The sequence below is a fragment of the Saccostrea cucullata genome, unplaced genomic scaffold (assembly GCF_032062105.1).
Source record: "Saccostrea cucullata isolate Sc308-1 unplaced genomic scaffold, CSIRO_AGI_Scuc_v1 ctg297, whole genome shotgun sequence".
NCBI lineage: Eukaryota > Metazoa > Mollusca > Bivalvia > Ostreida > Ostreidae > Saccostrea > Saccostrea cuccullata.
This window is the reverse complement of record NW_026929962.1, coordinates 301,328-315,670: the sequence shown is the minus strand read 5'-3', so window position 1 is coordinate 315,670 and position 14,343 is coordinate 301,328. Positions and strand designations below refer to the sequence as shown.

General features: G+C 32.6%; 1 protein-coding gene across 1 annotated transcript; it reads right to left on the bottom strand.

Moving 5' to 3' along the window:
• Nucleotides 1-328: 328 nt before the first annotated feature.
• Nucleotides 329-13,271, bottom strand: LOC134282557 (synaptotagmin-4-like). Its single transcript, XM_062764957.1, has 4 exons — nucleotides 13,023-13,271; nucleotides 10,974-11,770; nucleotides 2,126-2,249; nucleotides 329-976 (listed from the first exon to the last, which is right to left on the bottom strand). Exons 1-4 carry the CDS (start codon nucleotides 13,066-13,068, stop codon nucleotides 669-671), a joined length of 1,275 nt encoding a protein of 424 aa, XP_062620941.1. The 5' UTR covers nucleotides 13,069-13,271; the 3' UTR covers nucleotides 329-668.
• Nucleotides 13,272-14,343: the final 1,072 nt, after the last annotated feature.

Sequence of the window (14,343 nt, the reverse complement as noted above, 5' to 3'; positions counted from 1 at the left end):
AAGTCATAATTTCGTAAGTTCTATGGTCGATACAATGACCTTGTCAGCACATACAATTTATCATTGAATCAAATGCTGACAGACGTATTTATACTAATTGTTAGTCCATTATTTTCCTCAGTACATATTAGTTTCAAACAAGCAAAGAAACATACGGTGTAGAGAAATAAAATAACAAAAGAACGAACAGGATTTAATTCCTTTTATTTTGTTTCACATTTAAATACTGCTAAACAGTATATAATAACATTAATCTGATTGTTATACGTCGCGAAATCATAATAATTATTTTTAACTTATACTTAATACAGTTATTTGAAGTCTCAGAGAGGAAAAAGATTTATTTATTATATACATGTACAAATATGTTTAGACAATAAAAACAATTATGTATTCAACTGCTGTATCAAATCTATATTTCGCTTTTTTGTGAAAATAACTTCTATAAAGCAGTTAATTAAGGTATAAAATTAAATATATTGTAACCAATTTTCTGATAAGCATTTAGGCGAATACTAAAGATCATTTGCGCTTGGGTTTTCATCCCAATATAAAATGAAATTCAAATGAAAACATATATCCCATCCATACCTCTGAGGACAAAGATAATAACAATTTTAGACAGCGAATATCTTTGGTCTTTTTGCAAGAATCTGTATATTTTAATTTCACTCTCTTAATTTATGCCATTCGGCGATCTGCTTCCTTGGACAGTTCATGACTTCGTTCCAGTGATGTAGTTCCTGGCCCGAGCTCCTCCCCCCGACTTCAAGCCGACCAATCACTTCGTTCTTAGTCATTCTATCCCAGTCCATCACCAGAAACTCCATACTAATGTTCTGTAACCCCTCATTATAGGGAATGTCGAACAAAAAGGACTCGTTGAAAACCGGATTCAACGTTCGTTTTTTGACGTGAGTTTTCTTTTTGGCAATTCTCTGATTATTGTACAGAAGATATATCTTTACTATTGGATCTGAAATCAATAAAAATGGTACTGTTATAAAACATATAAACAAGATACGGGTATTTTGTTTCTTCAGCCTGAGCTCCATGCACTACATTGTAGTTAGATCAAATGAACAAGCAATGAGACTGACGTTAATTGAATTACTAGTACCATGGACCATCTCACGGACGAAAAATATAGATGCAGGATTTTTTTTTAAAATATCACATTCCTTTTTAAGCAAATTTTAAGTTCTACAAAAAAAGATTTACGTGGAGGTTTCTGCCGTTATCTTTCTCCTATAATGCTTTTGATCGATTCCAATTCCCCAAAGTTCATATTTCCTAGCAGAAATATTTATCATTGCTGGCATTTCGTTACTATGATTTGGTTAACGGTGGCATTTATTTCATGCATTGTTTGATTAAGTTCTAACGGAGAGAAACAATGCAAACTAAACTAAGTTCTCGATTGAACGTTCCGTCATTTTGCAAACTGGTTGCATCAGGTTGTTTTTCAAGACAACCACTGGCTAAATCGGTAATTTAATTCATTGATTTGTGTAAATGTCGATGAGGAGAGAAAATTCATTTTCTCTGCTTAGATATCTTTATGAGCTTTTGGTAAAAACTGGAGAAAAAAAATCGAGATCGTATACTGAATCCATGATGCTGCAAAATGCGTTTAGATGAAAAAGTAAATGCGTTTTATGTCCCACTGGTTCAATTAGAAGATCAAAGATATTGTATCATGACCTTAATCTCTAATCTAGGTGTTGTAAAATATGGGGAAGCCTAATTACAGTATATTGTTACAGACTGTAAAATAACCCCAAGCAGAGATGCTTATCATCAAATGCTTCGAGACAGTCGCTCAAAAATATTATCGAGAGAGGAAACTTTGATCTTTCAGGAGGCAGTGGCCGCAATAATTATATTCTTGAAGAATTTAAACAGGCCAACAAATTAGTTTATGTTTCAATTGGGTACACGTGTTGTTTTTAATAATCATACATTGGAACTGCACTGCGAAAAAGAATCAAATGATATGCATTAATTGGTCTGATCAAAACCAATGGCTGTTTTTTCTTGTTTTTTGTATCTTTACAATATCAAGTTTTTGCGCTATCGTTGTGTAGAGAACCATGATATTGTGAAGACGTGTTTCCGTGGTTACCTGAGAGTCCCGTGATGTCCATTTTGGGCAGATTCCTTGCCTTAAGCACCACCACTGTCAGTCGGTTGGCCGCTGGCTGGTAGCAGAGTGAAATAAGCAACTCTCCCCGACCCTGAGCTTTGAACTGAAATAAAATTAAGTTTATTAAACGATAAAAAGAAATCTTGTCTTCACCCTCATCCAAATGTATTGATATTCTAACAGTGTCTGTTGGTTTGTTCAACATTCCTAAAAACAAGCCTTTTTGAAGATTCTAAAAAGGATTTCATTTAGCTATTACGTCAATAAATTAATGTTCATATGTATGTCCTCAGTTCCTCCAGATTCGTTTCTTGTGTAAAGTTTTGTTCATCTTTACTCAATAATCCTTAAACAAATACTTTCAATCTAGAAAGCGGGGTTTTTTTTGCCAAATACAGAACACATATGGATATATTTAGTAAATACTAGAATTTCATATCGTCCTGTGGCATTTGTCACTTTATCTACTTCCGTACCCCTGTGGAGTTTTCCTAACCGTTTTCCGGATTTCTGTGGTTGTTATTCTCAGACAGAACTTATTAGTCAATCAGAGAAATCCTAGCTGCTGAGTCTGGTGAATCATCTATAGTAATTACATTGTCTTCTGTAACGACACTACATAATGTCCTTATAATTACCCTGCCTCGTGACCTTTGTTTGACTTTTATCGTCCATGGCAGAAGATGTGCACCAAATCCCCAGGCAAACGGCAATGTTTTGTCAGAGTTAAAGAAATAATTGAGCAATCTGATGGTATTTTTATTCAAATAAGGATGCTCCTGGTCGTATGACCTTGAGTTATGGTAGCTTTTTCCCATTTACATTTTGTCTGACACGACAGAATTTATTACTTCTCGTGTTATCTTGGGTTGATCTATGGACGAACAATCCTAAATGAAATTTCTATATTTCCGATCCGATTTGCAAAAATCAATACCAATGGTTGTATTTTATCATCCATTCATAACACTGTGGGGGTATTGAATTTGAAGCATTTATTCAGAGACTGTTGAAGGAAAAATAATGGCATATCATAAACTTTACATTTGAAGTAAAATAAGGCTGTATTATTTGTTTTATCGAACTTCATTAATACTGTGCATAAGCATGGGATAATTTTGATAGTCTTATGAAATCGTGCGTAAAGCTGTCGAGGGTAGTTTATAAGCATTGGCTTCCCTCTTGATTTGACTACACTCGGCAGTTGTTGCTCTAGTCGTCGATTAATCGGAACTCGGTGTTTCCGCTACGCCATTAAAGATTGTGGTACCCGCGTCGCTAACTCTTCTCACGAATAAATAACACAAAACTATTTTTAAAACAACTAGGAAAAGAAAATATCAATGAGCTCTAACAGATCAGAATACATAATGTAAAAAAGATTTTTATAGAATTAGCAACTATTTCTAAGGAACACCAACATTTAAAAACTATACGTTTTGAAATCTTCATTTTGCGTTTTCGTTGAAAACTTCAAATATGATTAGTTGGTTATAGACCCGACACCAAAATTTGAGCGGGAGCGGAATAGACCATTGTATTTATTTCAATACAACACACTCAAATGACTGTCTTGCACGCAAACTTATTTCCATAATGTTAGCAGAAACTGATGGTGGTTCACGAGAGGTTATGATCATCAAGTATTATACTAGTAATATGACTGACTTGTCGCTTTGTAATCACCAAGTGCGTAATGGCATCTGAACCCGGGCCTCGCACCTTTAGTTTATGCAGTAGCCGTGTAGTATCTATTTCAAAATGTCGTGACTACCCACTCCTTAGTCTATTCGAAGTACTTGTCAACAAATAGGAATAACAATTATTGCATTGTTTTTAATCAAACATCTCCCAAAGGACAAACGGAATTTCCTCCTTCTAAAACTTGTGAGCACTATTTTCATTCATATCTATGAAATTGTTTTGAATTTATTTTTTTTTAAATAATACTTACATCTTTAATCATCAGACACGTTTTTAAACAATTCTAGAAAACGAACAAAGTTATTTTCTATGATGCTGCATTACCAATCTCAGTCTCTAGTCAGACAGAATATGTTTCTATTATAACATTAAAATCTTTCCTACTCTAACTAGATGGATTCTATTCTAATTCTCTACGTGAAATCCTCTGAATCTCGCAACATTACTTCAAAATAACCATCTCATTCTTCATTATCAGTGCCTTCATGTGGGTCGTTATTGGCGAGAGTTTCATTGTTTTGCATTTCCGTGATTCGGAAAATAAATCAGTGTATACGAACTGTACCTATTAGCTTTTACCAACTTGAATGACTGCATGACGTTGACGTTGCATTAAACATAGTGCCTGATTCCTTGTTTGACGTGAATACCCGATACAAATGGGATTTTCTATTACAAATTAATTCAGGATGGATAAAAGTCCATCTTTAATTAACGATTTTGTTAATGGCTTTTGGGTACATATTCTGAATAGAGCATCTTAAATCCTCGCTAAGCCGTGTACACAATGTAAGTATACAGTGTAAAGTGTGCTTGTTTTTCAAATTGCAAATAGTCGATATCAATCGAATTATAGTATATATAGCTATATATCTTTTAGCATTTAAAATAAATTGTCTATCTATATTGTTTATTCTTTTGTACTCAATATTGGCGTTCAAAATTTTAAATGTTCGATCCTTTACAGAAAAAAAAAACAAATCTGACTTATACTTTCTGCATTCAAAATGAATAATGAATAATTGTTTTAAAAATAAATCATTTTTATGTCCTTGTATGTAATTGAGGATTCTGTGGTATTTAGTTTTTCTTTCTGTTTGTCAGCTTAAAATCATAACTTTTGATTAGTTGAACCTATAAAAAATTTCCATATTTCACATCTGCATTCCTTGTGACAAGATATCATATTTGACTTTTGAGCTCGACCCACTCTTGCAAAACAAAGTTTTTGACTGTAACCTTGACTATTACTTTTAGGCATTTGGTGCTATACGGTTTGAATACTTCACTGCTGTATAAATTTTAAAATCATCAAAACAAAAAAGAAACAAACAAACAGTCAACAAACTGCTGAGAAACTAAAACGTATATGTATAGAGTTTACTATAAATCCATCGCTTGTCTGTTTCAATCCTTGTCAGTACCACGCATTTTTTAAAACTTCTCTGCTTATGAGTTTTAATTTTAATCGTAAAATTGTTCCAGATCTTCTCGTTACCTTAAATCTGTATGGATATCATGATATGTGTAAAATAATCTATCATAGCTTTTGCATAAAACCTGATAAAACTTATCATCCACCGGTATTACCATACGAAGGCCATTTCCCTACACCCACTCGTCCAGAATAACGGAAAGCCACCAATCTTGAATGTCCAATCCAATATATCAAAATTGCTAATACATCACAAAATATTATTATGATAGAGACTATAAACTGCAGTTTGTCTGCTCAATATTCTTTCGAGAATTTCAATTCTGTATTAGTTTAATGTTCTAACAAATTATTTTCGGAAATGTTCACTGGTTATATTATTTTTGCTTTCATGTGTAAAACATTAATTGGACATAAATGACCAATAACTCACTGATATTTGATATTCAATGGCTGATACGTTCTACATTAAGAAGTAAGATAGGAAACACCGGGATATTAAAGCATTGTATCGCATGAGATGCCATGCCTCTAAAATGTTCTTAAAAACAGAACACTAATAATGAAGTCGGATAACAAATTAAATGCATTTAATGAGTCGTCAGGATTTAAAATGAATGACCTTTAATTTGAATATAAATTTGAAAAATTAAGTTTTTCTCTATTGATACTAGTACCTCACCGTTCGATTTTAGAAAGGACAATTAGAGAAAAATCGACACAGCTTTGCCAAAGCACAAAATGGTGGATGGATGGGGAAGGGCACGTTTTACATCCATCACTGGTATACCATGATGGCATTGCATGGTTATCTTTCATACACCACGGTATTAATGTTATTGTTTTCTATTCATGATTAATATTTGACTGAATTCCATGTAAGTTGTTTGTCATGTTTATATACTTCCCCGAAGAATTAAAAGACACAGGCACCTGAAAAATATATATGACCCCTGTCTAATAAAAAAAATATTATTATTAGGTAGGGGATATGTTTTTTTTTTATTAAAAGAAAATAAGTAAAGTCAGGTGCTTGTGTTAAAAGACAACATGTATAAGTATATGCTTGTGCGCATGTAATCATGTCTTTTTATTATGCGCAATAGATATGCAAAGCTGGGGCATTGTTTGCTAAACTCAAGTACGTTTACAGAAAGTCTTGATCACATTGGTAATGAAATGATTAATATCGTGCATTTAGCTCGATTAAGTAAATTTATCTTATTTAAATCTGATATTGATCATATCAGGTATTAACATAGGTGTGTTCGGACGTTGACGTCACGTTCATAAAGTCGATGCCAGAAAACTCGAGTGTGCCCAAATATTTGTGTTAAAAATGCAATAAAATTTCTGTCGGTCTGTACGGAAATAATCAGCCGAAATATTATAACAAATGAAGATTGATTTTTAGGCAATAAAATTCATAACAACTTAATCAACAAGAGTTTTTGACCATGGCTTCATTTCTACTGCAATACTGTTTAACATCCTAACAAACTTTTTCTATATATGGAATGTATTTTCCTTTCTTTGTTTAATGGAAACAATTACATTTTTCTTCTGTCTCTGTATACGTGACCAAAATCTCGATCCTAAGATATTCTACTTCTAATAAAAAACCTTAATAACAATCGGATATATTTAGCATCACAGGGACTGCAAATGTTAATAAACATGCAATTTACGTCCTATGTCTGCAGAATAATCTTCGTCTTTTCACCAACCAAATTCAAATTAATTCATCAGAAAAAACCCAACAGTATCCAGTTTCAGTCAATCGTTTGCAGGATTTTATTTTCTATAACAGTCTTGGATAACCAGAGGAAAGGCTTAATAATGCACATGTTGGGAAAAAAAACTGCAGCAAGAAAATTCTTGTCGATCTTCAAGGATTGTACCCTCGTCCTTTTTGTGTCTCCATAGTGTAAGTTCAGGGATATATAGCTTTTTTTCTGTCCATTTCTTAAAATGTCTGTTTGTCCGCAAAAACTTTAATATAGACCATAATTTCTATTAATTTCAGCTAGGCTTTCATTTTTCCTAGAGACAATATCTTTCTTTGGGTACCAATATATTTGATCTCTTGACCTTGGAGTTTGATCCACTTTTTCAAAAGTAGCAGATTTTTGGACTTTTTGACCTTGAAATTTTACATACTTTTGGAAAACTTAAATATATGACTTGCATTGAGAAACTTTAACTCTAATCTCTGCAATGAGTCAACATCATGCACATCTTGTTTTGCATCCAAAAAATAGATGTAGGGAGAAAGATTTTAAAACAACGTTCTTTGCTTTCAGGTAGGATTCTTCTCTGGTTTTGAGTAGATGAAATATTCAAAGTATATTTGCTCTATATGTCTTCTATATTTAAGTGTAAGAGATTTAAAAGACCACATTTTTCTTTCCTCGTCACAATTGTACAACTTTATATAGAAATGGTAAACTGCGTTTGAAAACTAGCAGGGACTATATTTTTGGCGGAATGGTGGCGTATGAAAATATCTTCTTTTCTGCCTCTCAAAAATATTATAGAATAATGAATTAATTTATAATTTTTACACAATCGAAGACTTCAAGAAATTTTCAAATGTAAGTTAAATTAATCATAAGGGACTAAGGTTTCAAAATATATTAAATAAATAAGATTTTTCAAACAACCTAGAACTATGTTGGCTTTTAGATGCTTCAAATCCAAGTACAGATTTGAGCCAAAAATTCGTAAAAAGTGTAATTTCTCTCATACTAAACGATCAAATATTTTTGTTTTTGTGTCATTTTGTATCTTTATGCGATAGCTTTCCTATGTGTGAAAATGAGAAAAATTTAAATATAAAGCATATAAAAAAAACTAAAATATCCTTAAAATTTAAGAAAGGTTGAGAAAATTCGGATTAGCCAATACTGTATACAGGGTTATTTTCGCCCCGTGTTATTTTCGCCCTTTTGCAATTGCGAACAATTTTGCCCTGTTTTAAATTCGCCCATTCATAGTTTTGTTTAAGAAATTATGCTGTGTAATTTAAATTCGCCTCGTTTTAAATTCGCCCAATCAAGAAGAGGGCGAAAGGGGCGAAAATTTCCCTGTATACAGTATTCATTTTCGTTAAATTATTTATGTCAATTTCGTAATATCATCTTATAGGCCTAATATGGTAGTATCATTTTTATGCAAATAGAAAAACATTCAATCTTTTGAAATACAAGTAGGGATCGCATGATTGGAAACAGTAATTTTTTATTCTTAATGTCAGTGGAAAAGGTAATGACCTTGACTTGACCTTGCCTCTAATATTAAACGGTCAAATTTAATATCAGTGATACCATCACTTAGTGATATTGTCCTCTTGATTCTGTGAAAATTTCATCAATTTTTAAATACAAGAAATGTGAGAAAAATCCTACCTTAAAGAGTTTTTTCCATAATGTTCATATCAAAAAGGTAATGATATTCAGTAATAGAGACAAATGGATGATCGATTATGACGAGAATTTCTAAAGTACATTATCATCAACCATTTCCTTTTTGAAGCTTTTAAAACCGTTTCCAATATGAATATGCACCAAATGAAACCTCTAAACATAAATGTATCTGATGTTTTTACTGAGTGGTCCAAGCATATGATGTTGGATCCGTGAGATGTTTTGTCACTAACAAAGCTTCATTACCGCCTTTAACAGGAGACAGTTTAGAGAGAAAGTAAGGTTTTCCAGTCTTATGACTATGTACCTCGTCTCCGACGAGATTGGCAGAAAATGTTGTCATCAAATTCCTATAGTCAATAAGAGTATAAGCAAAGTCTTCGTTTTCTTCGAATCTTTTGTAGAGATATCAAAGGTCAACATAAATTTATGATTATTTTGCTCGTTCTGTGTACCGTGGTATTGTTATTAGTTTATTGACCTTCGAGGTTGCTGCTCAAATAAAAATTAATTAATAAAAATATTGTGACGTCAGCAACAACCACGAAAAACTCGAGTGCGTGATCTTTTAATAAGCTGGAAGTATTATCCTAATAATACATGTACCTTACATGTAAAATCAATTCTTCATAGAATTTTAAATAGAACATGGTATACATTTTTTTAACCTTGTTCAGATAGAAAAGCAATATCGTTTTCATTAAGACGAAGCATAAATTTCCTAAAACAGAAAGTAACAGATTAGACTTCTAAAAAAAAATTATCAGGATAAAAGACCGACATAGTAACAAAATTTTCTTTCAGATGCCTCTTCTAGATCATATTCATATCTATCGTTTCTGTGTAGAACGACTTGACACTTTGGGAATGTCAGTAGAAATTTAATATAGTCGATAGAAGCTGCAGCATTTTCCATTAATTCCCATAAAGGAACTATATCTCCTTCCTTTAATTAGTTTTCACGAGATTTGGCGGATGATTCCGGTGAAGAGAAACCAATCAAATCTCCGCCTACATCTTCCTTTGAATTTTTTGTGAAGTTTTTTTTTAATTTGCTTTCTGATCTAGAATTCAATACACCTTTCAATAATATGTAAGGACTCAAAAGTGAACTTTTAACCTTTCTTTAATATAAAACATTTTTGTTAGTTATTTGTTATCCATAATATCTCATCTCTCATCTTGCAACTGCATCATTAGGCTTTAATCTATATTTAATAATAACAAGAACATCAAATATCTTTCGTCGATATGCCAAACGGCTTTTATTTCTCTTTGGTTTAATCATGTATTACTTGAATTATAAATATTATATGATTGGGTTTGAAAAAGACATAACTCAGCTTTTACGTTTTTCTCCTTCTATCCTGTTAATTATTACGGACAGTATGCATTTTTTATTCTTATTCATCTTTCTTTTCCACAAATAATTGGAATTCTATGTAATTGTCAATGATCTCTGCTGGACGGGGAAAATTGGCAGATTTATTTTTAATAAATATTTTTGCGAAGGACATGATTCTCGCTAACAACATCCGCAAACTGCTTCAGAGTCTTGAAGCCATTATGATCTCTCAATCAATTCCTGGCATTTTGTGGGAGTGTAGTCTAATAATGTGACATGAATCTGATGAACAAAGCCAGATTTGTCCAGTGTACGTCAATATCAGATCAATACCACGATAACTGAGGTCCCGTAGCCATTTCTGCCATATGGCACGGCAATAACAATCATTTAAAAACTTTAAATAATATACTGTACGGATCTCCATATGAAAAATTAACCCTTGCATCGAAAATTAAATTAGATAGCATTAGTCTCCACAATATTCCAAATTCTAGACATAATTTTCTCTTTATCCAATATAGGCAAGAGATATTCCTAAGAGCTTTCATACCGAATATTGTTTGACTTGTTAGTATTTTCAGGTTATGTGAATAAATCCATACATTTACGCCTAAACATAGATTTGTAACATGATTACTGAACAGTACTAGGGTTTTTTTCAGGTTGACCTCACTTTCGCGGGACTTTTTTTTGGGTACATTTCCTTAATACTGACGCTAAGGAGGCACTTCCCCGTAGTTTATTTATCAGGGGAATACTAGTATTTGTCTCCAGAGTGTGATAAGCTCGTAGTAATTGAAAATTTCTTTTTTCTAGCAAATAAAGAGCACGGATATTAATTTTTGTATATTGACTTGTGAGGACTTACAATCTAAAGAATTAGGTATGTATCGATTCATAAAGCTTATGATCTACCTTCAAGTGCCGAGGGTTGATTTCCTTAAAAAGGAGAAGCTCTTTTTGTTCCGTACTGACATCTGTCAACGGGTACACAACCTCTCCAATGATTTCATCTCGGGAGAAGCGATCAAAACTCAAAATAGCAAAGTGAAGGGTTATTCCAGGGATTTGATTTTTGCCGATGCCATAAAATGTAAAAGTCTCATCATATACAGGATGCAGGGTTTTACGCAGAACTCTGGTTTTGCACTTGTGTTTCTTGTCTGGAAGAAGCTGTAGTTTAATGTATGGATCGCATCCACCTAAACTAGGATCCCTTGGAGGCAAATCACTGGCGCGAACAATGGTGACAAGAAGTGCTGTATTGTGCTCATCATACTCCACAGAGAAATATAACATACCCAGTCTCTGTTTCTCGTCTATCTGTCTCTCCCTCAGACTCACGTCCTTCTCACTTGGTGTAGTCACCGACTCTTTTTCATTTTCACAAAAAGCTTGATCAGGAAACGAAGAGCTCTGTCCTCTTTCTGATGGAATGTTGTAGCCTTGGTCTGACGAGCGATCTATTATGCTGTCTTGTGGTGGTATAATGGGACTGGTCGCTCTATGTTGCTTCAGTGGTGTGCTTTTGACGGAGGAACTGCTTCTCCGTCCTGGTGTGGGTTCTTTAAGACCTTTCTTGATGGCATGTGATAGCCTGTATTGTACATCCCTTGCCCTTCTCCTTTGATAGCATCGGTATCCAATGATGCTGATTCCAATAAGAAAAACAATAGAGCCAATACAGATCCCTGCTACAGCCCCTGTTGTGACTGAAATAGAATGTTGTGTCTTTGAAATATAATGATACTTGCTTTTTGATTCCATGTTCTTTGAAGATATTGTGACCTCCAAAAAAAATGTTATCTTCAATTGTGAAAACGTTTGTGACCCACTTATTATCCAATGACATTAAACTAGACATTTCCAGATCTAAGTATTAGAAATCAATGCTTCTAAATTTAGACTTTGAAAATTCTTTACTCTATGGGGCTTCTTCCTACTACCCTTTACAGACTTTAGAATTTATTAAATTTAAATTTCTACATGACATTTAATTGTCATTTACAAATCTGAATTGAACAAATTAAAATTTGTAGATGACACTATCTGAATAAGAAATTATCAAGTTATTTAAAAAAAAAATAACACCTTGTCTTAAAACTTTCTGGATGCGTAAGATACCAATTTATCGACAAAAATACATGTATAGGAAAAGAATAAAACTTCGTCTTTATTTTAATTACAGTTTTGAATGCCGTTTAGCATCGGTTTTTCATTTACATATTTCTATAATCCAGGACATCAGAATAAGTAGAAAATAAGTGAAGCAAGTTTTTAAAGAAATCACAAGTTACGTTGTGTCTGTGTAGTAGTAATTTTAATTTTATGTTTTTCTTTCTGTTGAGTAATTTACAGACATCAAATGATAACAATAACATTTATAACTTTGATGTTGCCACGGATTAGTACCCAACATCGCGCCATGAATAAATACATTATTAAAGGATTGTCTCCAGCAATAAAAAGTCGCATATCACATATTTTTAGCTATGTAGTATTATTTCTAGCACCATTATCCAAGAAATGGCGATGAATATTACATCGCTGCGAACGGATTTTACAAATGTGATGAATAAAAAATTACTGTTGAAATTGGAGTAACATTCTCTCAAGCAATACATATTTACGAAATAAAGATAAAAATTTCATCGATGATATATATTTTCTGATAATATTTGTAATAATATATGTTACATAAATGTGAATGAACGATATTTCATTAAAATTCAAAACCTGTTAAATTTTAAAGAATAATTTTGTTTTTATTAAAACAGTTCAGTTTAAGCCGAAAGCGTAAATAACTATTGCTAAATTGACGAATTTGAAATTTCTTTTTATATATTCATATCTCTGAGTTGTCTCAAAAATGATTTTATTTAAGTAAAATTTAATATAAAAAAATACATTTCTATGTAAATCTTTGTATTTCCATGCAATAATACATTTTAATCCAGTACTTACGCAAGTGATAATTTTCATGAGCAGGGTGTACTTCCACGGTTTTCATCTTTTACTCTCCTTTTTCCAAATTAAATGGATCAAAACAATGTATTCAGAGCAGAGTCCCTCACATTTTCATTAAAGTGACACTAACAATTCTAGAGAACAACAATCGCGATGCTACTCCAAAAGCCTCCACAGAAAACTGGAAATAAATCGATCGTCAGAGACTTTGCTAGTCACGGCAGACAACAGCGCCATTGTTTGTGTATTTACTCGTGACGTGGTCTTGAGATTTTCGAGAAAGAGAAAAATCTTCCAATTTTTTGATGCCATCAAAACTCTGCAGAAATCAATAGCGATATCTTACGCCTGATTGTAATTGTCATTCATGCCATGATCAGATCTGCGACTTCAGTCGAACCATCAGAATCAAAACCATCAGAATAATGAAATGTAAATTATGAAGTTGGAGAAAGTTGTTAAAAAAAATCCCAAAAGGTATTAAAAAAGTCATTTGGAACGACAAATTGTAGATTCCTTTTTTTTCCCAAAAAAAACATCTGACTGATTTCAGTAATATGTAGTAAGTACCAATTAGTTTTTATGGTATGAAGCAATTTTACTATATTGAACACAATAATCTACACAGTTTTAATGTTAATGTATATTGCTCTACCTTAAGAGAACAAATAAACTTTTCTTAAAATAGTTAATTTTTATGCCCTTTCCCCTGTCTTTATTTTAGGATTTGCTTGTTTGGGTTTTGCATTTGTTGGTTTTTCTAAGATTTGAAGAATGGTTCAAATGACATCCAAATACAGCAATGGCAATGTAAAAAAAACATATTCTTAGATCGACACTTTATCATCTAACAAAGAAAATTAAGCACATGGAGAATTAAAGATTGATAATCTTGGATCCAAATATCCAGCATTTATCCCTCCCCCATCCATTGTAATTACTTATTGACGGATATTGATTTTGAATTCGTTGAAATTTATGTGATGAGAATATCTGAAAACAAATTAATGTTCTTGCCGGGCTTTCGACTAAACAGCATTAAAATTCAATAGTGGCTATTGAATGCCAGTTTTGATATTGATGGTCCGACAAGGAAAGTCAATGTTGCTCACTTTTGTAACATCGACGAATTTTATGGCGGTTCAACATAAAACATAACATTCTTTTCTGTGCCAGATAAATATAAGAACAGACTTTTATGTTTATGTTTTTTTTCTTTTAAAAATTTGGGACAAATTTTGAACTGCAAAGATGTCAAAAGAGAGCATTCTTAAGTTCACGGAGTATCACTTATTCTGGCGTCATTATTTGCAGGTAT